This window comes from Perissodus microlepis, chromosome 6, assembly GCF_051167445.1.
Source record: "Perissodus microlepis isolate ML-2025 ecotype Zambia chromosome 6, ASM5116744v1, whole genome shotgun sequence".
Classification (NCBI taxonomy): domain Eukaryota; kingdom Metazoa; phylum Chordata; class Actinopteri; order Cichliformes; family Cichlidae; genus Perissodus; species Perissodus microlepis.
The window spans coordinates 38,461,457-38,488,824 of NC_140466.1; the positions used below are offsets into that span (position 1 = coordinate 38,461,457).

At 41.5% G+C, this 27,368-nt stretch overlaps 1 protein-coding gene across 2 annotated transcripts in view; it reads right to left on the bottom strand.

Moving 5' to 3' along the window:
• The window catches only part of LOC146386218 (voltage-gated delayed rectifier potassium channel KCNH1-like), an 81,657-nt gene that overhangs the window by 38,213 nt on the left and 16,076 nt on the right, over window positions 1–27,368 (bottom strand). For both annotated transcript variants that reach the window (XM_084932303.1, XM_084932302.1), the window contains exons 6-9: window positions 26,951–27,343; window positions 18,255–18,684; window positions 8,165–8,364; window positions 6,944–7,196 (exon numbers count right to left, since the gene is read on the bottom strand). In XM_084932303.1, coding sequence (XP_084788429.1) covers window positions 6,944–7,196; window positions 8,165–8,364; window positions 18,255–18,684; window positions 26,951–27,343 — 1,276 coding nt within the window. The remainder of the gene's footprint in view (window positions 1–6,943; window positions 7,197–8,164; window positions 8,365–18,254; window positions 18,685–26,950; window positions 27,344–27,368) is intronic.

Below are 27,368 nucleotides of genomic sequence, written 5' to 3' on the forward strand. Positions count from 1 at the left end.
AAGTAATCTGGACGCTACAGCTTTAAGCAGCTGCACGCACTCCCATGGACGGCAATCACGATCACTTTTTGGCACAACACCTGGCGATTGTTTTGCTAAGGGGGCAAAACAATCACATGAGTGCTGCTGTTTGACTGAGGAAGAATAAAGTAGTCGTGGTAAGCCATTCACACGACCACTTTAAGATGACAAAGCAACAAGGTGATATATACCAGTTTTTAAATTGTGTTGATAGGCCACGTAAAACCAGAGTCATGATAAACAATATATACGCGGCGTTTTTTTCCTCAATAGTTTCGTCACGTTTACTGTCTAAGGACAGCACTAGCAAGCACTCTCTGCTTATGACCAAAAAAATTAAAAGAACAAAAAACAAAACAAAAAACAGCCTGTTCGTGTTGGTGGGAAAATGTACAATGTCGACCAATCAAAAATGATATGGCAGATATGTATAAAATGCAGTGATGGGAATAACATTTGGTTGTTTAGGGAGAGGGGGAAGTTTTAGGAGTGACGGCGAGAGAGAGAGAGAGCGAGTTTTGAGATGTGAGAGATTTGTGACGTTTAGCGTGTTTGGAGTGTGTAGTTAATGTGTTGTCTTGTGTAGTTAGTGTGTAGTGTTGTGGATAGTTTTGTGTTGTGTGTCAGAACAATGAGGCGACTGCTGTCTCCAGGTAGAAACAGGAGAGGGATACACCTGCTGCTGTCAGACCTGCAGGTATCAGGCTGTGATGTTCTCCTTTATAGTGGACAGAAATTCTTTTTTTTGGAGTGGCACAAATAATTTGTGTGGCATCTTATTGAATGCAGAACAGCTGATTGTTCTGTAAATAGTTTGAAATGGTTATTTGAAAAAGGGTAAAAGGTAAATGGCTGCAAATAACTTTGTTATTTGCAAAACTTGTGCATAGGATTTCAAAATTGACAATTTATATTTGCATTTAAAGTTATGAAATATGATTCATTAAACATGTTTGTGGTTGTTACAATAAAAATATAACTTTTTCTACTCGGATTTTATGTTTTTTGTCTGATTTTTAGATCAATTGTGTTAATACAGTATGTCAAAATGAAAACATAACTGTAAATTCAGACCTGTGAGGTTGTGCTGAAAAGAATGATACCAAACAAGGCAAAGTAAATAGTTTTTAAAGGTAAAATGTAGAGGTAAAATCAAAAGTAGTTAAAAATGGCCAATTATACCCTGGACCCCAGAGGGTTAAACATTACGCAATAGTTACTTTTCAAGTAATTAATTAATTTGAGAATATTGTAAATCAGTTACTAACTCAGTTACTTTTTTGAAGAAGTAAAGGAAAGGAAAAACACCACATATATATTTCTGTGAAGGTTCTCAGTCATCCAGGTCATCGTAGTCAAAGGAGCTTGCAAAGAAAAGCGTCTGGACTTCTTTAAGTTTACTTGAAGACGTTTCACCTCTCATCCGAGAAGCTTCTTCAGTTCTAAGGTCAAATGGTGGAGAGTCCCAGATATAAACCTAGTGGGAGTATCCCCCCACAGAGGGACAAAAGGACCCCCTGATGATCTTCTAATCGCCTGAGCCAAGGTGTGAAACTGGGTGTGGGTCCCAATCAGCCAGAGTTTCGGGTGTGTTCATTGTGAAACCTGGCCCCACCTTATCATGCGAATTCCTGAGGTCAGGTGGCCCTGGGCCATCTGACCTCAGGAATTCGCACACATATATATTGTTATCATGACTCTGGTTTTACGTGGCCTATCAACACAATTTAAAAACTGGTGTATATCACCTTGTTGCTTTGACATCTTAAAGTGGTCATGTGATTGGCTTACCATGACGACTTTATTCCTCCTCAGTCAAACAGCAGCACTCATGCGGTTGTTTTGCCCCCTTATATTCAGGTGTTGTGCCAAAAAGTGATCGTTTGCCAGAAAGTGATTGCCGTCCGCGGGAGCGCACGCAGCTGTTTAAAACTATAGCGCCCAGATTACTTACATAGTCAGCTACTTCCGTGCAACTGATATAAGATGCGGTAAGCTGAACACAGCTTCAGCCGTCTGTTTGTTGAAAAATAGTAATGCGACTGCACCGCATTTTCTTGTTAGTAACTGTAACGGCGTTGTAACGATAGAAATAGTAATTAGTTAGATTACTCGTTACTGAAAAAAGTAACGCCGTTAGTAACACCGTTACTTGTAACACCATTATTCCCATCACTGCTGGTCAGTAAGATAACCAGTGTTATAGAGTCTAAAAGCTGCTGGTAAGAATGACCTGCGGTAGCACTTCTTCCAAGACTGTGGGTGTAAAAGTACACTGCTCAACGAGCTGCTCAGTGTGAGGTGTTGTCCATGATGGATCTTAGCTTAGACAACATCCTCTCCTCCCCAACCTGCGCAATGGACTTCAGCGGACAGTCCAGGACAGAGCTGGCCCTCTTGACCAATTTGTTGAGTTTCCACCTGCCCCTCTCTGCCATTCCACCACTCCAGCAGACCGCAGCCTAAAAGATGGCAGACGCCACCACAGTGTCGTAAAACGTCCTTAGGAGTGTTCTGTTCACCCCGAAGGATCTCAGCCACCGTTGCAGGTGGAGTCAACTTAGACCCTTTCTGTAGAGTGCATTTGTGTTCGTGGACCAGTCCAGTTTGTTATTGAGGTGAACAACCAGGTATTTGTACTCCTCCACCGTTTCAATGCCAAAACCCTGGATGTTCACTGGTGTAATAGGGGTTGGCTTCTTGCTGAAGTCAATCTGTGGCATTGATGCAAAGTTGGTTCTGTTCACAGCAGCTGACGAAGTCATTGATGACCCCTCCTGTATTCCAGTTTGTTTCCCTTTGACACCTGACCCACAAAGGCGGTGTCGTTTGAGAACTTCTGGAGATGGCAAGTGTCCGTGTTATAACTGAAATCTGCAGCGTACAGGGTGAAGAGGAAAGGGGTGAGTACTGTTCCTTGTGGGGGCCTGGTGCTACAGACTACCACCTCAGACACACAGTCCTGCAGCCTCACATACTGGGGTCTAACCCACTGCAGCTTCCCCCTTAGCACTGAGGGTTGGATTGTGTTGAAGGCACGGGAGAAATAAAAAAACATGACTCTCACAGTGCACCTGGTGCTCTCCAGATGAGAGAAGGCCCAATGCAGCAGGTAGATGATGTTCGGCTGGTAGGCAAACTGCAGCGGGTCTAGGTCTCTCCCGACTAATGGGCGAAGGTGGTGTAGTATGATCCTATCCATGGTCTTCATCAGGTGTGAAGTCAGTGCAACGGGTCTGAAGTGGTTCGGCTCCTTGGGGTGCGTTGTCTTTGGGACCGGCACCACGCAGGAGGTGTTCCACAGAATGGGGACCCTCTCCAGACAGAGACTGAGGTTAAAGATGTATGTGATAGCCTCATAAAGTTGATCTGCACAGTCCCTCAATAGTCTGGAGCTGATTCCATCCGGACCCGTGGCCTTCCTGGTTTTCATCTTCCTTAGCTGACTCTCTGTTCATTTCCTCTCTGTTTCCAGATCTGAAAGCCCTCCAAAAATTGTGGCATAGGCACACTTTTTTCAGGTCATCTCTGAATAAGCCTATGATTCAGAAGTTCATTCATGAGGATGATTGCAATTGGGTTGCTGGTGAGACCTGTTTACAGTGTAGGAGGTGCTCCAGGCATCCACAGGATTTTCTCCCTTTCTCCCAGAGTTGCTGTCCAGCAGAAAGCTGTGGGGTTGCTGGACCTGGTTAAAGAAAGCTGGGAGGAAGGTCCAAGCCTGGCTAAGAATACGATTCAATACATCCTGGACCTGAGAGCAAAGCTGCACACATTGGGGCCAGAGGTGCCAAATTCACTTCCTCCATTGTGATGACCATCTCACACAGGTCCAGAGAGCAGATGTTGCTACACTGCAACAGGAGTTTGTAGATGTGTTCCCCCCTGCCCAGCCATATGATTCCCATGGAGTGCCACTTTGAAACACAGCCTGGTGTGACCCTGCGTTCACAACCTTACAGGTTACCTGAGCACAAGAGACAAATGGTTCAAAAGGAGTTGGCTGAAATGCTAAAGCTGGGAGTAATAGAAGAGTCACACAGCACGTGGTGTAGCCCCATTGTTTTTGGAGTAAAGAAAGATGGGGCTATATGGTTCTGTGTTGAATATCGCAAGGTGAATGAGATCTCACAGTTTGATGCCACGGGTCGACGAGCTCCTGGACTGGTTAGGCACTGCTCACTTTTTGTTACAATGCTCGATTTAACCAAGGGCTACTGGCAGATTCCCTTGTCTGTAGAGTCTTAGGAAAAATTGTACCAATTTTTCACACTTCCGTTTGGCTTGTGTCAGATCCCCAGCACCTCATGGACTGCATGCTGTGTCCACAAGCTACATATACTGCTTCTACCTAGATGATGTTGTCATCCACAGTGAGACCTGGGTGGAGCATGTGCAGTGGGTGGCAGGGGAGACTGGCTTTCGCAGCCGGTGAGCATCTTCTAATCATGCCTTCCCTATTTCAGTAGTGGCCATGCCGGAAAGGAAAAAGGAGTTGTGATAGTGTATTACACAGACAGATTTTATCTCATCAGTCCAAAAAATATTTTCCCAAAAGACTAATCAAGATGTTTTTTGGGCAAATGTGAAATGAAACTTTGTGCTCTTTTTGGTCAGCAGTACATCACAAGGTTTGGACAGCTGATGTGTGACCTTTTTCTATATTCTCGTGGTAGATGAATAGTAATAATAGTGGTAGATGAATATTTGACTCTAAAATGTATGTTTCAGGGTTCCTGGGTTGTTGATCCAGTGTTTTCAGTTTGGTTATGTTCACTGTTTATAGTCCATGTGTTTCCTGTCTTAGTGTGGTAACCTTCTGTCTATGTGCATTATGTCTAGTTCCACGTCCTGTTGTGATTAGTTACATTAAGTTCAGCTGTGTACTCAACACTCTCTTATCACCATCATCATTAGCCTGTGTATTTAAGTCCTCAGTTTCGCTCAGTTCCTTGTCTTGTCATTGTAGTTCTCAATTCCGCATGTGTATTTCAGTTCAGTTTCTCCCTGCTTCGTCTCCGCTGCCAGACGTTTCCGCACCTGCTGGTCCTGCTTCATCTCCACCACCCACAGCTCCCACGCCATCGCCTGTAGCTCCTCCACCCGCGACTCCCACATCGTCACCTGCAGCTCCTCTACCCGCAGCTCCCACGCCATTGCCTGCAGGATCCACCTCGTCTGGTCCTGCATGCCAGCCACCTGCCAAGCTGCCCAACAGCCTCCATTCACAGCTTGCCCTGTGTCACTGCCATTTTCTATGCGAGCCGTCCTGGATCGGCTCTAGCACTGCTGTTGGCCATGGGGCTGCCCGACTGAACTGATTCAACTCAGCCGCTGGCAACGGTGCAGTCCTACTGAACTGATTCATCTGAGCTGCTGGCCACGTGGTTGCCCACCTGAACTGATTCATCTCAGCTGCTGGCCACGTGGTTGCCCACCTGAACTGATTCTTCTCAGCCGCTGGCCACGTGGCAACGCACCAGAACTAATCAATTTTGGACAGCCTTCTTTCTCATCATGCAGAAAGTAACAAATAATCTGCCAAGTGTGTGTGTCTAACTAGAAGCAATAGCGTTTGAAAGACACCATTGATCTGTTATTTATATTTGGTCCACATAGTGTGGAGGGTTAATAGCACTACTATGAGAGCGTACAATGGACAATAAATCGTTTTCATTTCAACAAATGGGCTATAAGAAATGTACAAATTAGTTACTTGGCAACGGGGAAGGTGTAATATAATTAGCTCACAAATTAGCCTATAATTACCTCATTTGCCTAATTATAGGCCAACTTCCAACCTTCCTTTTATCTAAAAAAAATTGTGAAAGAGTAGTGGTAAAACAGCTAACTTTTCATCTGAAGAGGAATGGTTTATTTGAAGAGTTTTTTCCTATCTGTGCTAGGATCAATTCTGTTTCCATTATATATTGTTCTCTTACGCAATATCAATAAAAGGCATAGCATACATTTTCACTCCTATGCAGGTACCCAGCTTTATCTAGCCACAAACCAGATGATACACATCAGTTAGTTAAACTATAGGACTGCCTTAAGACACAAAGGCCTGGATGATCTCTAATGCTTCTAAATTCATATAAAACTAGAACTCCTAAATATCTTTGAATTTTTGAACAGGACATGGCCTGCAATTTGCATATTAAATTAACATGTAGGATTCCTTTCTTTCATATACACAATGTTTCTAAATTAGAAACATCTTTTCTCAGGGTGATCCTGAAAAACTAGGTCAGGCAAGGTTAGACTTCTTGACTACTGGAATTCATTATTATCAGGCTGTCCTAAAGACTCCTTTAAAAGCCTTCAGTTGATCCAAAATACTGCAGAAAGAGTAGGGGATGAGAACTAGAAATGGAGAGCATATTTCTCCCACACTGACTTCTTTCAATGGTTCCCTGTTAAATCCAGAATCGAATTTAAATTTTATTCTAAAGACGTCATATTAGTGTATTACCCCAATAGAGCATTTAGCGCTCACACTGCTGGTTTACTTGTGGTTATTAGGATAATTAAAAGTAGAATAATAGTCAGTGGAACCAGCTCCCACTTTGGATTTGGTAGACAGACTTTTTAGATTAGATTTTTCTTTTTGACAAATCATAAAGTTAGGACTAGATCAGGTGAACATGAATCCTCCCTTAGTTATGCTGCAGTAGCTCTAGGCTAATTAGATACCATTAATTGCTGCCTCTCTTCCACAGCATGTCTTTTGTCCTGTCTTCCCCACTCTCATCCCCTATGGTCGCGGCAGATGGCTGCCCCTTCATGAGCTGGGTTCTGCTACAGGTTTCTTCCTGCTTAAAAGCAAGTTTTTCCTTCCCACTGTCACACTGTCCTTTAAAAAGACTAAAGCTTCATTTTTTAACAATCTTAGCCTTATTCTCTAACTGAAGACCCTCACCTAAAATGGCCACCACCTCATCGTCCTGGATGACCTCCAGCGATCCTGACACGACGAAGCAAAGGCTGTCCACGCTCTCTCCAGCATGATAGATAAGGTCACCAGGGGCACTGTGGATGGTCTGAAACTCCATGGCCAGAGCCCGCAGGCAGCCATCACTGGCCAGGCGAAATGCCGGGTGTTCCTTAAACACCTTCCTGTTGAGGTGGACACAGATGTCTGCTCGCATGTCCTTTGGACAAATCTGCAGCACCTGCAAACAGAGTTAGACCAAGGTGACGTCACATAGAGCCAGATAAATAATGATCATTGCTAAAATGTCATCAGTAGTTATATTCAGGATTTCCTAAGCTGACGTGAAAACAGAAATACAGTTAATGCAGACATAATGATGCTGCCCTTTTTATGCTTCATTTCCATGCTGATGAACTACATTCTACTTACTGTTCACCAGCAGTTCACCAGCAACTTTTATTTGCCAATATTAAATTTTTGAAACTTATGAAATCCTTGTGATTGTTTTTCACTGTATCATCAAAACATTTAAAAACTAATATCAATAAAAACTGAAGTTGCACATGGAATAAACATTGTTCCACTGCCAAACCTTTTGGTCATGACTGCCTGAAGTATTGACTAAGTACAGGATTGGCTGTGGCACCTTCCTGATGTATTCATGGATCTTTGTTGTTTCATCCTGGACAACAAAGACACTAACTAGTTCTTGGCCTCCTTCCTTCTCTTTAGCATACAGTCTCAAGATGCTCAATTTAGGGTTTATACCCTCCATGCATGGTAATCAGCTTCGTTGTCTTGATGTCAGTGGCTTCTATGTCCTCCTTTGGCCATATTATTATTCCAGCAAGGTATCCGGTGGCCAGTGGGGCATAAGTGTCGTTTGCCCAGATCTTGTTCATTCCATTCAGCTGACTGCTCAGGAATTGCCTTACTCTTTGCAGGTATTTAGTGGTTGCAGTTTTCGTAGCGGCCTTTTCATGGAAATATATTGTGATTAATTGTGCAGAAGAGTATGAATGGTTCCATTTTTTCAAAACTAACTTAAAACTTTAAGAATTCTGGTTTCAGTTTGGTTGGGCAGTGATGCCACTGCTAAAACTGTAGCTATAACTGTATAGAAGTAAAAATTCATAATAAATAAAAATACAACCACAACCAGCTGTTTCACTTCCAATAACACAATGATTTGGACTGAATTCTTACCTTGTCAGTATCAATGCCTCTTGACATGGACCAGGTGGACACAATGTAGTCCATCACACGCTCACTCAGGCCTTTAGGGACCTGGTAGAGCTTGAGGAAGTCTCTCACACTGTTGAGCATCTCATGGTACCTGTTGGTGTTGGCATACATCTGCTGGAAGATGGTGGTGACGTTACCAAAAATGGTGGCATACAGCAGCGCTGTAAACAGAGGACAAAAAACATTAAGTTCTTATACTTCTCTACAAAATCTACTGTTACATTGTAGATGTTATATTGTCAAACCTGTCTTTATTATTCACAAAACAGAATTTCAGTGTTGCAGCAGTCACTTCAGTCACTTGTAGATGTGCTCAAATACCATATTATAAGATATGAAATACTAAAAACTTATTGTGTTACAGAATAAGTTTAAACAGAAAATACAAAAATGTGGAGACCATACGAAAGTCCAGTATGAGATGCATGAAATGCCTTTATCCATTAACTATCTAATTCCATTGACCACTGCCACAGTCATGTGAATAAACTCTGCTTAAGCTGACAGAGGACTCTGAAGAGTCTTTTGATTCAAACAACGACAAATTACTCTGATGGCGTCACATCAGACCACAGAAGATCTAACTCATCAGTCCAGGAATCTGCAGTCAATTTTCACTTACAGCCCTGTGACTGCTCTTTCAATGACGAGGATGCACACATCCTTGACAGGGAGGAATGCTGGTTGAGGCCATTTATATGAAAAGGGAAAGACCATCTCCGAATCGCAGAGGGGGCCAAAGGGTACATCTTTCACCATCTCCCAATGCAGTGACTGCATCCTCTCTGTCAATGGCACCCATGGCCATTGATCAATGGTCACTGATCAATGGTCAGTGGTCACTAACATATTAATGATCATGAAACTGACCTAACGGCCCACTTTTAATCAGTGGTGCTAGGTTGGGTAGGAAATTTCTATCCATAGCAATGCTAGAATACTTGTACAAGTTGTCTGAAATTTCTGAAACTCCTTATTATATCAGCTACAAATAGCTCCTCATTTAGCTCCTAGTTCAAAGAGATTGAAGTGAAAGATAATAAAAAGTGACAGGTTTTTGAAAGTTTTTTTGAAATCAACAGCAGAGAAAAGACCAGATTTGTAAAAGCACATCAACATGTTGTGTGATTCACTTAATAGACCTCAAAACACTCTTTGAAATAACAATGACAAAGAAGTGTTCCGGAAAGAAACATAATTTCAGTTTTATCATCTGTTTACATTCTGTTAATCAGGCACTTAAATGTAAATGCTCAATAGTTGCAACTGATTTTTTATGGTTTAAGGTTTTTGTTCAGTTAAATCACAGTAGAGGACGATGCAGAAGTTTAGTAATCTTACAGCATGAAAGGTTTGAATCTCCTTGTTGACTCTGGCCTTTTTTGTGGAGTTTTAATGTTCTTACTGTGTCTGTGTGGGTGCTCTGGCTTCCTCCCACAGTCCTAACATATGCCTATAACATATACCAAGTTAACTGGGGATTCTAAATTGATCATCATTATGAGGGAGATAAAAACTTTTTGTTATAAAGCGCTGTGTGACTGTTGTTAACTGTGGCTTGTGTACTACATTACAGGACTGGCATTCATTTTGTGCTGTAAATCATACAGAGACATTAATTTCCCACCCCAGACTAACATATTAAAAAAGTCAAAATCTCTGATTAGCTATTCCCACCTCATGCAAGTGATCATTTGAGAGGTGCTCTAAGCAAGAGGACATTTCTAGCAAACAGGCATTTTTTTTTTACTCTAAAGATGTTTCTTTGGAAAGTTCTGTTTTCTTTCCTACAAAGTAATGAACATGTGCACTGATGTTTCTCTGTATAAAAAAATTAACCTTTAGCAAATCCACAGCTCAGCCCATCAATGCCTGCTACAGTCTATCCCTGACTCAGCTGCTCTCCCTCACTGCCTGTCAGCAGTATGCACTCTGGGTCATCAGATCAATGCCGACCCCATCCAGCATGCAGCAGGAGCCTGCTGTCATCCACTATGAACACAGTCAAAGTGTGGAGCTGACCGCAGCATAGAGAACTTGCTGTGACCTCCCGAAAGGTTACTGTGCAGCCTCAGCACAGAGGTGGAGCTGAGTTGGTGTTAAAACAATAACAGCAGGTTCAGAACAGATGCCAGGTCTATAGGTCCACTACTGAGCTGTTGTGCGCAGCAGTTAAGATGTTTCTTATTTTGTAACATTAATTTATTCACAAACACACTCTAAGCTGAAACTTCTCTCCCATCTACCAAAGCAGTCAAGCTGCTTTAAAAAAAAACTTAACTAACTTAACTAGTTAACTTCATGTTAAATGACTGTTAACAACCTGTCTTCTGTGCCTTTTTCAAGTTTCAAGCCTTCCCTATGTCTATTCCTCACCACTTTTCCTCACCACAATTCTTATGTACAGTCGTGTAAATATTTGTGATAGATCTTGTTGGGTTATTGTGGATTTGGGTGTCTTCTCACTTGGAGTTCTTCTCACTGAATAAAACACGTGTGATTTGATCGCTGAGCTTACTGAGCCTGCTTTTAGGTCCTTTTAGTTGTGCAGGCCTCTGGGCCGCCCTGTGACAGTACAGACTGGTCAAGCCATGGACCCAACAGACCCGGTTCGCTCTGCAATTTCCAAGCAAGGTGTGTAATTAGGACAATATGAACAGGTTCTACAACATCTAACTGAACAATGTAAATCTATTGGGGGTAAGCAGGATGAGATCTTACCCAACATTTGGGAATGACAAACTGCAACTCACCCCGAGCTGGTTCTGTGCTGAACCAGGGGAGGAGCACTGGCTTAGGCTGGAGTTTTTCTCACGTTCTGTCCAGTTTCCACGTGTCCATATGATGCTATTCTGGGTGAGTTTAAAAAGACCTTTTCTCATCTTGCTTTTGAGGGCAGTGCGGCAAAGAGATTAAATGAAATTAAATCTCAGGCAGGGAAATGCAGTGCAGCAGAATTTATTATTGATTTTTGCACCGTGGGGTTTTCCATCATACCCTGAATGATCAGATGCAGGACCACCTTCCCGTGATGAGCTGGCCACATTCGAGGATTTGGTCGAGAGGAACTACTGAACCTAGTGATCTTTCTTCCTTTTTCTTCCTTCCCATTTCTCGTTCCGGTCCAGCTCCTTTGGCAGTTACTTCTGAAGAAAGGAAAAGGTACGAGGTATGGGGATACAGGTAGGCGGATCCACGGTTAGCTCTAAGCCCTGTCTAATGCTCCCTGTGACTATTAGCTTGCCCCGTGTGTCTCACTCATTGAATGCGCTCATAGATTTGGGCACTGAGCAGAGCTTAATCGACTTCAATTTCGTCAGTGAGCTTTGCCTTCCACTCATTCCTCTTGACTATCCCATCACAGCAACTGCACTCAATAATCAAGTATTCCCACAGATTACTCATCGCACCGGGAAGATGGATCAACCTGCATATCACACCTACTCAGGTGAGAAGAGAGCTGGAGAGGCTCAGACAGGGGAAAGCAGCAGGACCTGCACAGCATTAGACCCACAGTGCTGAAGGCCTGTGCCTCCAGAAAGTCCCAGTGCTATGGAGGACATGCAGGTAGAGGCTCCACTGGTCCAGTGGATCAGCAACTACCTGACAGGCAGACCACAGTTTGTGAGACTGCAGAGCTGTGTGTCAGAGAGTCTGAACAGCAATATTGGAGCACTCCGGGGAACTGTTCTGTCCCCTTTCCTCTTCACCATCTATAGGGCCGACTTCAAGTACATCACAGACACTTGTCTCCTCCAGAAATTCTCTGATGACACGGCCAATATTGGAAGTGTGGGCAAGGGAAGGGAAGTTGTTTGTTGTAAACATGCTGCTATGACAACTTAATTTCCCTAAGTTTCTCCGATTCTGATTCTGAACCCCCTTGAATCACTCACCTTTTCCACATTCAGGTTACTAGACGCTCTATCATCCTAGGTTTCCCATAGTTAGAGAAACACAATCCCCACATAGGTCGTAAAATCTCTGTGTGGGCTCTGTTTTACAATGCTTCCTTGAAAACCGTCTTTATGTTAAAGCTGAAAAATGTAAGTGTGGTACTTTCCCATGAGTCCCTGGCTAAGTCTGTGTTCCCCGCATGCTTCAAGAGATCCACAATCATCCCTTTGCCCAAGAACAACAAGCCCTCATGCCAGAATGACTACCGGCCAGTTGCACTGACTTCAGTGGTTACGGAGGTGTGTGAGACGCTGTTCAAGAACATTATCTCTTCCTCCATCCCAAACACCACAAATCCTCTCCAGTTCGCCTACTGACCCAACAGATCCACAGAGGATGCCATCGCCCATGTCCTGCACACCACCCTTAGCCACGTGGACAAGAAACAAGAGTAACTATGTGAGATTGCTGTTTTTTGATTACAGTTCAGCGTTTAACACAATAGTGCCCAGTAGACTGTTCACTAAGCTGAAGGATCTAGGACTTGACAGTCGTCTGTGTGCAAGGGTGTTGGACTTCCTCACTGGCAGAACTCAGGTGGTGAGGGTGGGTAGGTGCATCTCGAACAGCATCACCATCAGCACGGGAGCACCACAGGGGTGTGTACTGTCGCCAGTGCTCTACTCCCTCTATACTTCAGACTGTGTGGCCACCAGTGTTGGTCAAGTTACTTGAAAAAAGTAATCATCAACTAATTACTGATTACTTCCCAAAAAAGTAATCCCATTACTTTACTGATTACTTATTTTCAAAAGTAATCAGTTACTTAGTTACTTAGTTACTTTTTAAAACATGATTTATCCCCTAAATAGGTAATAAAGCAATAGATCTTTTAGCCCAATTCTACTTTTACTGCATAATCCATCATATAAAATGTAATCAAATGGAAAAGTCTCTTTTTAAACTTGTTTTATTAGTTTTAATCTTTTAACTTTATGCATCAAGCAAACATTAAATTATATGCAACATTCTCTGACTGGAAGAAATGTGTTTAACATTTAAACCTATTTTCTGCATATTCCAGCATATAAAATAAAATAGTTTTTTGTGTTTACACTCACTCTATCAAATAGATGCAAGTAAAACACAGCAGAAAATAAATAAAATCAAAGACTCAGCGGTCCTGTTGCTCTATTTTCACCTGTATAGCAGGAGTGGGACAGGCGGATGTTTGCCCTGGTGCAGGTGTGCCGCAGCGGTCAGTGGAAGGATACGGCAGTTTCTCTGTGAATTACACATTGCTGTGGCAGCGTGCTGTCGGTGCTTGCTCAGACGTTTAGGGTTTTTTTCGCTGTAAAAATAAGTTTTCTTCCCACGCAGTGAGCAGCGGACGCTAATGTTTTTGTCACTTTTTACGGAATCAAACTCAAAGTAAGGTCAGTACTTCCACACTTTAAACGCTGCACGCTCATACTCTCTCCCGCACTTGTTATATTATCCATTTTTGATCTGCACACAGCTGTTGCCACGAACGTCGCACTCGCTTACATCATTGACATGAGACACTCTCGCAAAAAAATCATGGTTTTAGTAACGCAGTAACGCAGCGTGATTACGGGAAAGTAACAGTAATCTAATTACCTTTTCTGCAATAGTAATCCCTTACTTTACTCGTTACTCGAAAAAAGTAATCGGATTACAGTAACGCGTAGCCCATCTCTGGTGGCCACCCATGGCTCCAATACCATTGTGAAGTTTGCTGATAGCACAGTGGTGTTGGGCGGCCTACGTGGATAAAGTGGATCTCCTCAGACCTGGCATGGTCTGCCCACATTCAGGTCTAATCCAAAAAGGCTAGGCAGTGCCTGTATCATCTCCGACAACTGAGGAAGTTCAGGGTCTCTCCAGGGATCCTCAGGACTTTCTATACAGGCACTGTGGAGAGCATCCTAACACAGAACATCACATCCTGGTGCGGGAGCAGCTGTGTCAGAGAGCTGATCCATATGGCAGAATGCTGCTGCAGGGAAATTGAAGGCACCATCCGTCTCACTCTCAGAGAGGAACCAGACCCTGGCACAGGTCTACCCAATCGCCAATATGTACCACGATCTACCCATGGAGCTGCCCTCCATTGGGTCACCCAGGTGTGAGTTGAACAACTTCGCTATTAAAACATCATTTCTGGTGGGTGTCATTGGTTTTCCAAAGGAGCACATTTTGTTCCGTCACATAAGCTACCTACATCCACTGAGACCCCCCTGGATAGGAACACTATTAGTTGAAAACTTGCCATATTTTTGCATGGTGCACAGTTTGTCCTCAATAAATTTGAGGAAACTACACAAATTGTAAATGAAAGAACAAAAGTCAGACCTAAAGCAGCAAATGAGCAGTATCTGAACGACAAAAATTCAACAAAGACCTAAGTGACTATCAAGAAACATTTCTTAAAGAATTGAAAAAGGGAGAAAAAGCTAGGCTATGTCAAAATACAGAAAAGATGGACTGAAAAGCAGTGGCAACAAGTTATGGAGTGATTAATACAAATTAGAAATTTTTGGTTCATTGTTAATATTTACAGAGGACATCAGGAGAGATGTACAAGGTCGAGTGTCTACACCAATCTAATATAGTGAATGCGATGTTATGGATGGGGCTGCATTTCAGCAAGTGGTGCTGGGGATTATAAATGCAGTGGCTTAATTTTTCAATATGACAAAGATCCGAAACACACTGCCAGTGCAGTAAAATTTGGATAGAGAAACACAAAATGGAATGATATTGGTCACGCAGTGACTCCCCAGAGCTCAGGCTTCAACATTATTGAAGGGATCATTTTGACAGAAAACAAGTAAAGGCATTCAACCACCAAAGAACAGCTTTGGAATTACCTTTTTCCCAAAGATTATTTCAAAAAATTACATGAAAGCAAAAGAGAGAAAGAAAGTTAAGGCTATGAAGGAATAAAGAATAAAGGATACAAATCTAGAATTGACTTTCAAGTTCATTAGGAAACGTTTTTGATTATGTCAAACATACTGTATTTTGATGTATGCTTTTCCATGTTTCAAGAAATTGCTGGACCTATTTACCATTTTTCTAGCAAAATACATAAAATGGGGGTGGCTCAAAACTTTTGCACACACATTTATCAGTAGGAATGCATGTGTGTTTTTCACATTGGGCCATGTAGGTTTGATCCCACCCCCCTCCTTTGATAATAACATCTTCATTTAGAAACTGAATTTTGTGTTTACTTGTGTTATCTTTGTGAAATACTTAAATCTGTTTGATGATCTCAAACATTTAAGTGTGGTAAATATACCAAAAACAAATTTGGGAAATCATGAAGGGGACAAACACTTGTTCACCAAACACTTGTTGACACCACTGTAGATGGCTTCTTGCACTCCTCTTTTAAGCCATCTATCTTCTTCTTCTTATCCTTTAGATGCAGATAGACAGCTTAATTTTGTCTTGTTGAAGTGGCTCTTCTATGTTGTGCCATGGGTTTACTGAGTGGCTGTTTCTTTTCTCCAGTGTAGATGTCCGAGCCTCACCGCACTGCATAGCATACACTATTTTGTTTGTATGCTATGCAGCTATTTTGTTTAGCTTGTGTTTGGGAGTTTTCTCCTTGGGATTAACCAATTTTTGTCTGAGGGTGTTGCTGGGTCTGAAGTACACTGGGATGTCATGCGTGAATAAAATTCTCTTGAGTTTCTCTGATAAACCTGATAAACAAAGAATGACAGTGTTGTTCCGTTTGTCATTCTGTTTGCCCAAAGTTGGTGTCAGACCTTCTCTCCTGTGCACTTTTGCTGATTTGATGAAGGCCCAGTTGGGTTTAAGAGTTTTCTTTAGATGTGTGTTCCTTTTCTTTCCCTTCTGGCTTAGAGGGAGCGTTTTCTACCCAGTGTTGCAGGGTCCTTATTACTGCAAATTTGTGTTCCACGAGGTAGTGGGAGTCAAAGAGTAGGTACTGGTCTGTGTCTGTGGGCTTCGGGTAAACTTCAGTGTTAAGGTTTCCATTCTCCTCAATGTGCACTGCAAAAATGGCAAACTATTATTCTGTAACTACTGTACTCTGTACCACCATTTGGTTTTAGAGCTAAAGAAGATTCTTGGTTGAGAGATGAAACGTCCTCAAGAAATTTCATGATGAGGTTCTTTCCAAGCTCCTTAGGCTACATAAAATGATGAATCTCTTGGTATTATCACAGAAGTGATGAACAGATTTCAGTCCAATATCTCTGATGTAGATATCACAGATGTAGAATGTTCTGGAAAGGAAATTAACCATCTATTTTTGTCTTTCCTGCAGATTCCAACCTGATATTGCAGTTAGCATTATAACTCTCTCACTTGTATTCCTAATGACCCAAACTGATTCTCCAGAGGCTTTCAGCCACTTTGTGGACAAGAACGGTGTGCTAATTACAGCTTTCATTCCTTTCGTTCCTTGTGAATTCTAATAGGAAACCAAATGGTCTACCCAGACCAGACTGCTTGGTAGCTTCAATATAGTCTCAGTACAGTGTCTTTACAAGAGTTTCAAAGGGACAAGCTCTCACAGCCACATAAATTGCTGCACACTCAGAAACAGCAACTAAAACTGGGTTAGAAATGGATTTTCATTAAACACTCTGGGGCCTAATTTCAGAGGTATTTCATTGCTGCCTAACAATGCCATCACAAATCAGATATTTTCATTATTTTCAATTTACAAGCGAAGGTTTAGACACCTATTTCATTTGATTACCTTTTCTGCAACATTAGGTGTGTGAAGCTGATCTAGGCTAACAGACTGTAGATTCTGATATGACACAAGGTGACAGGAGCTTCCGATCAAGGAGACAAATTGTCAACACTACAGCTCCTCATTCTTCAGCTCAGTGAGGAAAAGTTTTTACGTGCAGATGTCCTCTCTGCTCTGGAAAACATGAAACTGTCTGCTTGCCTTTACTTTCAGCAGTTACATAAAATAGACTGTTATTTATAGTGCAAAGACAAAGACATTAGAATAGAAAGATTTATCTTCTGCAGAGTAGGAATGGGAACAGAACATTTTATGATATTGTTGGTGGGAAAAAGAAAAGTATCTTCTGGAGAGTCTGAATACCAAGAGCAAATGCAATGGAAGCCTAACAATAGTTTCTGGGAGGGGTCAGCAATTCCGCAAGAAAAAAAGACAGTGGTATTGTCAGTGGTATTTCTAGTACACTAAACTAGATGGAGATGAATAGTTTTCTATATTTAAATTTACATATTTTCTATATATATTTAAATACACTCAAGTTGGAGAACACAGGATGTTACATTAATTTTGCTTCGAAAGACAGTTGGAGGTCTAACAGGACAATTTTCTATAAACTAAACCTGAACTTAAAAACACAGACATTGCACACAGTCCTGTGGTTTAAGTTTACCTAGTCCTGCATTTATATACATTAATATAAACCAAACACACATAAGAATAGGACAGGATATTTGATCATTAAAATATTATTCACGTGTAGGTTGACTGACAGAGCTATGAATCATAATATCCTCTCTCTCTGGATGTTTCATTTTGACAGTGTTGTGAGAAGCTTTTGCTTATATTAACAATGACGGTAACAAAGGCTGTATGTTGTGAAAGGCATCTCTGGTAGCACCTGACTAGAGCCTAAAGAGCATGCTTTAGCTCCTTACTTTTCGGGTGTACAGTATAACTACAGATATTCCAGGATTTACCAGGCTGTATACTGTAAAATTTGGTTGGTTAAACATGGCAAAGCCTAGACTAAGAATTTACAGATTGTTGAAACTGCCTTAATATCAATGGGGAGATGTTTGACAATCCAGTCAGAGTCATAAAGAACTAAAATAAGTTGTTTTGACAGGAAGAAATTATTTACGAGCAGTACAAAGAGAGTGCAAGAGATAATCTGGAGACTATAGAAAGAGACCTGGTCTCAGCATCATGGAGTCTGTCTGGTGTAACATAAGAAAAAAAAAGCCACTGAAAGAGTCAGATCCACAGAAAACTGGTAAGTTCAGCAATTTTCCTGCCAAGTACCTTGATAAACTCAAAAAACAACTGGAAGGCAGAAATGTTTTGCATATTTGGCACAGAGAAATAAGTTGAAAGGAAATGACAAGGACTCACATCCAATCATCATCATGGCTACAGCAAAGATCTTCTCTCCATCTGTGTTTGGTGCTATGTTTCCAAAGCCAATACTGGTCAGACTGGTCATGGTAAAGTACAACGAAGTGATGTAGGCTGAGTCTTTACCGGGCCCGCCCTCCCAGATGCCTGAGCTCGAGGCATTGAATCTGTATGGCGTCCCAACTGTCTCTCCTAACAGGTACAACCAGCTGTCCATCCTCACAGTGTTGGTGTTCTCATCAATCACCTCATAGTATCCGATGCTGTACCAGATACAGGCCAGCCAGTGGGCAGCCAGGCCAAACACACAAACCAGCAAAACCAGCACAGCAGCGCCATACTCAATGTAATGATCCAGCTTTCTGGCAACTCGACCCAAACGCAGCAGACGTACCACTTTGAGAGAGCTAAAAAGGCTGCTGATTCCCTGCAAGTGAAAGAAGAGATAAAACAGATAAGAGAAAATATGACACCGTAGGAGGGAGGGGGACAAATAAAGAGAAAAAAAGGTGAAAGAAGAGTACAGAAACAATTAATTTTATGAAAGATTTTTCTTGTTTCAAACATTCAGCTCATCATGGGAATCTAAGGGGCCTTTTCCATCAAACATGCTGGCATCAGTTCACACAAACTGTGTACTTATAATAACTTTGCTATTATTGTTATTTTTGCCATGTAACCTATAATGATGCAGGATCACATCATCATATAATCAGTATGTGACATGTCTGTCACGTATCTTGTTATGTGAAGATCTTGTTGAATGAGTGTAAACTTGAACCAGATTTCAAACAAAAGGCAACAGATTTTATCAATAAAAACAAACTGTGAAATATTGATGTCTTTGTCTTTGTTTTTGCTGTCCATTGCATCTTTTAGCCTGCATCAATCTCTATTGTAATTTCTCATGTAATAAAACACTTTTAACTGTTATTCCACTCAGTGTTACATATTTATATTGGGGCCTCTCTTTGTGTTGAGTGGAAACTGAGTGGAGACTTTCATTGATGCTTTTTTTTTGGAAATGGTTGACCTGAAAATTCACTTCATTACAAGCTGTTTTGTTGCTCTTCCTTCATTTTTTTTCTTTGATTTGTTTTCAAATTATTATAAACTGCTGTCACCCACAGGTGTTTTATTTAATCTAATTTCATGGATCAAATGTATATTATAACAATCCAGACATCGCAATTTGTCATATAATTGCTTTGCTGACTTGAGGAGTGGTCTTGCTGGATCAGATCAGTTTATGCATATCATTTTCTGTGAATCCTATAAGCCACTGCTTAATGAAATTCAAACATAGGAAAGGATATAAAGAAAATCACAGTCTGTTATCTGGAGTGTCAGCAGTTTCATTTTTAATATAAGCACATTTTGAATTTGATACCAATAACATATTTCAGACAGACATGTTCCCACTGTTGTTGTATGATATAAACATTTGTGTGCAGAAAGAACTTGCTTAACTTATATAATTGCTATGTATAAAGTTTTGAGGCTTCTTCCTTGGCATGACATTAGTTTGGGCAGTTTGAGGTGTTTTATTTTATTATAAGATTATTTTATATTTCTTGTACAGTCCAAATTACAGTTTAAAAAGTTTTTAGGCCACCGACATTGGAAGAGTTTATCCTCTTGCCATCACAAATAGCTTTGCAAAATTTATTGCAAGCTTGTGTTAGTCCTGCATCAGGTTGGTGACCTGTTCAGGGTGTACCTCGCTATGGTAGCTGAGATAGGTTACAGCCACCTTGCGACCCTAATAAGGATAAGTGGAAGAGAACGGATCAATAGATCTCTTTATTCACCAACTTTTTTCCCCCCTCGTTTCTAGGAATACCAACAAATCATTTGTTTGTTTGTTTCCCCCCATATCCTTGACATAATTCATTAAAATGATAGTTAAATGATAAGTTCTGTTTTCTGGTTATCATAGAAATAATTATTTATTGATGACAATGCATGTTAATAAGAAGCTGAACTGCCATGTTTGCTTTATTTTTTGTTATTTTTATTTTGTAAGACTGTTAATCCAACATTCTAATCTAATTCTAATCTATAATTTCAGTACATGACACCAAACCAATTGTGATGATATGGTCTGACACAGACCATGATGGCAACAGTATTGAATCCCATTGTTGAATCACATTTATTTTAGTTTAGTTGAATTTGTTTTTCTTTCATGCCTCTACAATCTTGCGTGGAGATCAGGGGTGGTACCTCTGGATTGGCAAACCAGGGGTGTGGTTCCCATCTTCAAATAAGGGAGACCGGAAGGTGTGCTCCAACTATAGGGGGATCACACTCCTTAGCCTCCCTGGGAAAGTCTATGCCAAGGTGCTGGAAAGGAGAGTCCGTCCGTTAGTCCAACCACGGATACAGGAGGAACAATGTGGTTCTTGTCCCAGTCATGGAACACTAGACCAGCTCTTTACCTTCTTGAGGTTACTTGAGGACGCCTGGGAGTTTGCCCAACAAGTCTACATGTATTTTAAGGACTTGGAGAAGGCATTTGACCGTACCCCTCAGACTGTCCTGTGGGAGGTGCTTCGGGAGTATGGGGTGTCTGGCCCATTGCTATGGGCCATTCGATCCTTATACAACTGCTAAAAGAGCTTGGTCTGCATAGCCAGCAATAAGTTGGACTCATTGGGTGTTGGACTCCACCAGGGCTGCCCTTTTCTGTTCAGAATTTTTATGGACAGAATTTCTAGGCGCAGCCAAGTGGGGGAAGGCTTCTACTTGGGTGGTCTAAGAATCTGATCTCTACTTTTTGCAGATGATGTGGTTCTATTGGTTTCATCAAGTGACAGCCAGCAGCTCCGAGTGTGAAGCAGCGGCAATGAGAATCAGCACCTCCAAATCTGAGGCCATGGCCCTCAGTCAGAAAAGGGTGGAGTGTCGACTTAAGTGCAGGGATGAGTTCCTGCCCCAAGTTGAGGAGTTTAAGTATCTCAGGGTCTTGTTCATGAGTGATGGGAGAAGTAAGCAGGAGATTGACAGAAAGAATGAGATCGCGGATACAAGTGGTGGAAATGAACTTTCTCTCAAGGTTTACCTGGCCTCTCCCTAAGAGATAGGGTGAGGAGTTCAGCCATTCGGGTGGGGCTCAGAGTAGCAAAGGAGCCAGTGAGGAAGTTCAGGCATCTGACAAGAATGCCTCCTGGGCGCCTCCTGGGTGAGGTGTTCTGGGCATGGAATGAGGCTATGGGGCAGACCCAGCAAACACTGGAGAGATTATTTTTCTTGGCTGGCCTAGGAAATCCTTTGACAAGCTAGAGGAGGTGCCCAGGAGAGGGAGTCCAGGGCTTCTCTGCTTAGGCTGGCCCTGCAACCTGGCCCTGGATTAGCTGAAGAAAATGGATGGATGGATGGATGGATGGATGGATTTTCTTTCTTTTTCTTCAGTCTGTGATACTTCATTCTGTAATAGGCTGGCCAAAACAAAAATGATAAGTCAGTGTTTAATTTCACCAACAAATCCATTACAGTGTAAAATGTTGATTCTATTCTTTTTATTGTCAAAATTGTTTAGATTAAAATGAAATCAGTTATACTACCCAATAAGGTAAAAGACTAAATGAAAAAACAAGTCAACTTGTTGTTATGTTGATGTACTGAACACTGCAGCTCCTAATAAAAAAATATTAGCTGCACAAATTGTGCTAATTCATAAGCAACAGCACTGTTAAAGTATTTTGCAATCAGTAAGATTACAAAATAGAAACAATCGAGGAGCTCATGTGACACTGTAAAAATCCAGCCAGGTCTGCTAAAGGTCAAGATGAATGGAGGGGTAAAGATGTTGGTGAAATAGCCACAAAAAGATAAAGACAGTCAGTCCAGATGACATGCCTATGGAGGTATGGACATGTGTAGAAGAGCAGGCAGTGGACCTTTTGACCAGGCTGCTTAAAATAATCTTAGAGAGTGTGGAATGGGGAAGAGTACTCAGGGGTGCCATCAGGGATTTGGGGCCCCATGAAAAAAAATATTAGCCCAATTTAATATTAGTTTAATGTTGCAAATCACGGTGGCCCTAAAAATATAACACTGTGCAAGGAAGGAGGCCGGGGGACTGGTGAGTGTCAGCACCATGGTCCAGGATGAGACAAGGAACATCCACGAATACATCACGAAGATGGCCCCAACTGACAGCATGCTCAGTGAATACCTCAGGCAGCAGAAACCCAAGAAAGAGGAGGAGGGCGAGGACCCATCATGGAAGGACAGGCCCCTGCACGGTATGTACCACCGGCAGATAGCGGAGGTGGCTGATACCCAGAAATCCTACCAGTGGCTGGACAAAGCTGGACTGAAAGACTGCACGGAGGCACTAATCATGGCAGCACAGGAACAAGCACTGAGCACAAGATCCATAGAGGCTGAGGTCTATCACACCAGGCAAGACCCCAGGTGCAGGCTGTGTAAAGATGCCCCTGAGACAATCCAGCACATAACAGCAGGGTGCAAGATGCTAGCAGGCAAGGCATACATGGAACACCATAACCAAGTGGCCGGCATAGTGTGCAGGAACATCTGTGCCGAGTATAACCTGGAAGTCCCAAGGTCAAAATGGGAGATGCTCCCAAGGGTGATGAAGAATGACCAAGCTAAAATCCTGTGGGACTTCCAGATACAGACGGACAAAATGGTGGTGGCTAACCAACCGGACATAGTGGTGGTAGACAAACAGAAGAAGACGGCCGTAGTGATCGATGTAGTGGTTCCGAATGACAGCAACATCAGGAAGAAGGAACACGAGAAGCTCGAGAAATACCAAGGGCTCAGAGAAGAGCTCGAGAAGATGTGGAGGGTGAAGGTGACGGTGGTCCCAGTGGTAATCGGAGCACTAGGTGCAGTGACTCCCAAGCTAGGCGAGTGGCTCCAGCAAATCCCGGGAACAACATCGGAGATCTCTGTCCAGAAGAGCGCAGTCCTAGGAACAACTAAGATACTGCGCAGGACCCTCAAGCTCCCAGGCCTCTGGTAGAGGACCCGAGCTTGAAGGATTAACCGCCCACAGTGGGCGAGTGGGGAACTTTATATATATATATATATATATATATATATATATATATATATATATATATATATATATATATATATATATATATATATATATAGATAGATAGATAGATAGATAGATAGATAGATAGATAGATAGATAGATATATATATAGATATGCTTTTGGAGTGAGGGCATCTAATACACATGTTGTCACGGTGTTTTGTACTACCAGCTGTGAGGGCTTTGCTCTTACTTTGAGCAGTCTGTTTTTATTTTGTCTCATGAGTATGTATTTTTCAAAGTAGATCTTCATCAGGTTGATTTTGTTACCACAATCTTGTTGACAAGATTAAAAGACACATCCATCAGAGTTCAGCAACATTTCAGTTTGATTAAATTAAAGTTTTTAAGCTGCCCAGGGATTTATTTTTACGACACGCAGTGAAGTAATCTGAAACATTAAAAAGCATTAAAAAATAAATGGCAGGGCCAGCGGTGCACGCATAGACACATTAGTTGTGCCGCTTCTTAATGGTGGTCTAAGCTGACAACCCCAACTACCAGATTCAACTTGTAATTGGCTAAAAATAACTTAACCTACTGGTGAGAGGGACAATGCTAGCTGGCAGTTTTTTCAAGCGATGTTGAAATTTCCAAATTCTGACACTTCAAACGCTTCAGGAGCTTCTGCACAGCGCAGCATCAGCACCACGGAAATACACGGATACATCCGTAGACTCGAGACTGATCGAACCAGAAAGCTTTAATGAGCAGCTGGATTTGTCTTGCATTAACTGGCTGAGTTAATGCCAGTTAACGCGACATCGAAATGCAGCTGATTGAACTGAAAAGCTCGACTCTGTGGGGGTCAAAGTTTGCAGAACTCCAAATGCAGCTGGAATCCACAGCTGTGCATGTTCATGGAGCTGCATTTTCACCTGCTGGACATCACTACCTGACAAGCTTAACTGTCTTCAGAACATTGCAGAGGCCTTATTGACAGTATTTGGCTCTGCATATCTGTGTGAGCAGATTTTCTCTCACATGAGTGTCCTCAGGTAGCCGTCTGAATGCTGGACACTCGGAGACCTGTGTCTCTGAGTGGGAGACCAGAGATCAGATTAACATGTGTATCTCTGTATTAACAAACATGCCATATTTGCGCAGTTTATTTTTGTTATCATTGTTGTGAGGAGACCATAAATAGCATTTGCATTTTCTGTTGTACAGTTCATTTGCTGTTATGGAGTTCTTGTTATGGATAAAAAGTGTCTTTTTTTGTTTCAAAATAGCCGATAACTATTTGCTGATAGCTGCCAACATCTGCGAACAAATATAATTGTATAAAGTTGTTCTATACAGTGTGTAACTGTTAATATAGAGCGTTATTAAATGTATTGCTAATGCAATCATATGGCACATTGGTTTCTGAGGAAATTTTAGACGGCACTCATCATCAGAAAGGTTGCCTACCCCTGCGCTACGTCCAGAATGCATCAAGATACTTTGAGGAATCTAAAATCTGAGACATATTTAGAGTTTCCTATCAACTTTTTCTTTGCTACATAATTCATACATCTTGCTTCATATATTTGATGTCTTCAGTTTGTATCTACAATGTAGAAAGTAGTAAAAATAAAGAAAAAACGTTAAATGAGAAGGTGTGTCCAAACTTTTGACTGGTACTGTATATATGCATTTTTTTGCCATTTAGTATATTTTAACCCAAATATCTGTATATTTAAACTTTAGACCATAAAAATTCAGAGATGGTGGAGCAGTAAATATTAAAAAAAAAACTGATGATTTGAGATTCAAGTGATCCAGGTTTTGAAAATGACAAATATACACAGATTTAACTAAATTATCTTGAAAATTATTTGATGTGCGGAACTAAAATTTCAGACGGTAAGTTTGGGAATGACAGGGATGACTTCCCTATCAGTGGGGTCGAAGTCACTGAGGCTGTTAACTCCTTGGTGGCAGGGCCCCTGGGGTGGATGAAATAGGCCCTGACTTCCAGATGGCCCTGGATGATGTAGGGCTGCCTTGGTTGACATGCCTCTATAATGTCGTGTGAAGAATTAGAATTAACTCCTCCAATATAGGGGCCATGGTTCTGAGCAGGAAAAAGGTTGCATGCCCAATCCACCTAAGGGAATAAGAAGTAAGGATGGGAATTCCTTGGAACTGTTAGCCTGCTTGCCTGTCAACTGTCAACAACGTAATGACAGGAATGAGGCATGATGTCTTCCACAGCAGTGGGACCCTCTGCATACTCAGACTCATCATGAACAGTTTATGAAAGACAATGACAAGATAATATGTGACATGGTCTTCAGAGTCTTCAAGGGCCTATAATGGACTTATGTGCCAAGTTCGGATGCGCAACTCCTGACTGTGTAGGAAGAGTTGGCTATCAAAAAATCAAAAATAGACACACAGAAATTTGATGCATTACAGAAACTAGTTCCTCATTACCAAAGATTATTTAAACTATAGTATTTAAAATTGATGTCTTTCTGAAAGACACATATATGCAGGTCTCAAAAGAGTAACCAACTTGTTAGCTGTGTGTAAGCCTATGTTAAACTGGAAGTTTATAACTGTCACATTTTATATGTATATTTTCTGTTGAGAAGTTACTATGCATTAAATAAGCCCAAGTCCTCTGTAGAATTGGGTTCGTAGCAAACTGCTTGAGTAAATTAAAATTCAGGCCAGTTTGCAAAGACTTAAAAACACATGAAGTAAAAAATAAAGTGAGTCTCTGAGATGAAAAATCCATTGTAGCTGCACTCTCACATTAATGCTGAAAGAAAACACAAATAGAAGAATATGAGTTGGAAGCCGGCACTCTGTTCTACGAAAAGTCAAAATATAGCTGCTCCCATAGGCGTTTTCTCAGCAAAATTCTGTCATATCTCTTTTAGTCAAGGGACACCCAAATCATCACACTTCCACCTCTATGTTTGAGCTTTGATTCTACAAGCTGAAGTTTAAGGGCCTGTGCATAACATAGGAAACTTGTTATAAAGATAATACATTACATCTTGCTTTGTATACACTGTGCTTTCTCGTGTCTTCTCTAGAAACTCCAGTTTCTCCTGCAATCAAAAATTAGACTAGGCTAAATACTTCCAGTCTTAACCCAAAAAATATTCAAATTCTAAAGAGTTCTATTTGCTGGTCAAACCCAAACATGACATAAATCAGCCAATTATATTTTTTGGGTTTCAAAGATTTGCATAACAAGAGCTCATTATATCTGACTTCTCAACAAATATGATTTGAATTGCTAAAGGTTACAAATCACTTATAATCATTTAATACTGTTATGATTATGGAAAGTCTTAATCAACCAAATGCCTTTGGATTTGAATGGAGCTGAATAATAGATTCATTGATAATTAAACACAGTAGTTATTTTCAATTTAAAACATCATCAGCATATGTCCCTAAAATATCCCCAAATTCCAAGAGACTCAGTTGCACTGAACAGCTTATTAAGTCTGCTCATCTTAGGTACTACACACTGATTAGTTTTAAATGATGACTCTGGTCTGTGACAGGAACACAGAGTGTTCAATCATGACTGCAACCTCATGACTGAACAAAGAGGATGTAAAAACATAGCATTCATCTTAAATAAATTATAATAAAAATCCCCACAAACCTCATCCACATTCTCAAAAGCGTTGATAACATCATAAGGCAAGCAGGACAAGAGGTCGATGACAAACCAGGTTTTGACATAGTTCATGCGAATTAGTTTGGGATCAGAGATAACCTCTCCAGCTGGACCAACAAACGTAGTGTGGAAATTGAGGACAATGTCCACGAGGAAGATGACATCCACAATGCTGTCCACCACCAGCCAGGTGACATTGTTCTGCTTGGTCTTAAACGAGACATTGTAGGGCACCATGATAGCAGTGTAGAATGTCAGGATGAGGATAACCCAGTCCCACGTGGTCTTGAAAAGGCAGTAGTGGAGAATGATGTGTGGTGGTGTCTTTGGGGTTTCCTGTTTGTACTGAGGCAAGATATCTGAACCCAGCTGGAGAACCTGCAAAACACACACGCACGCACAC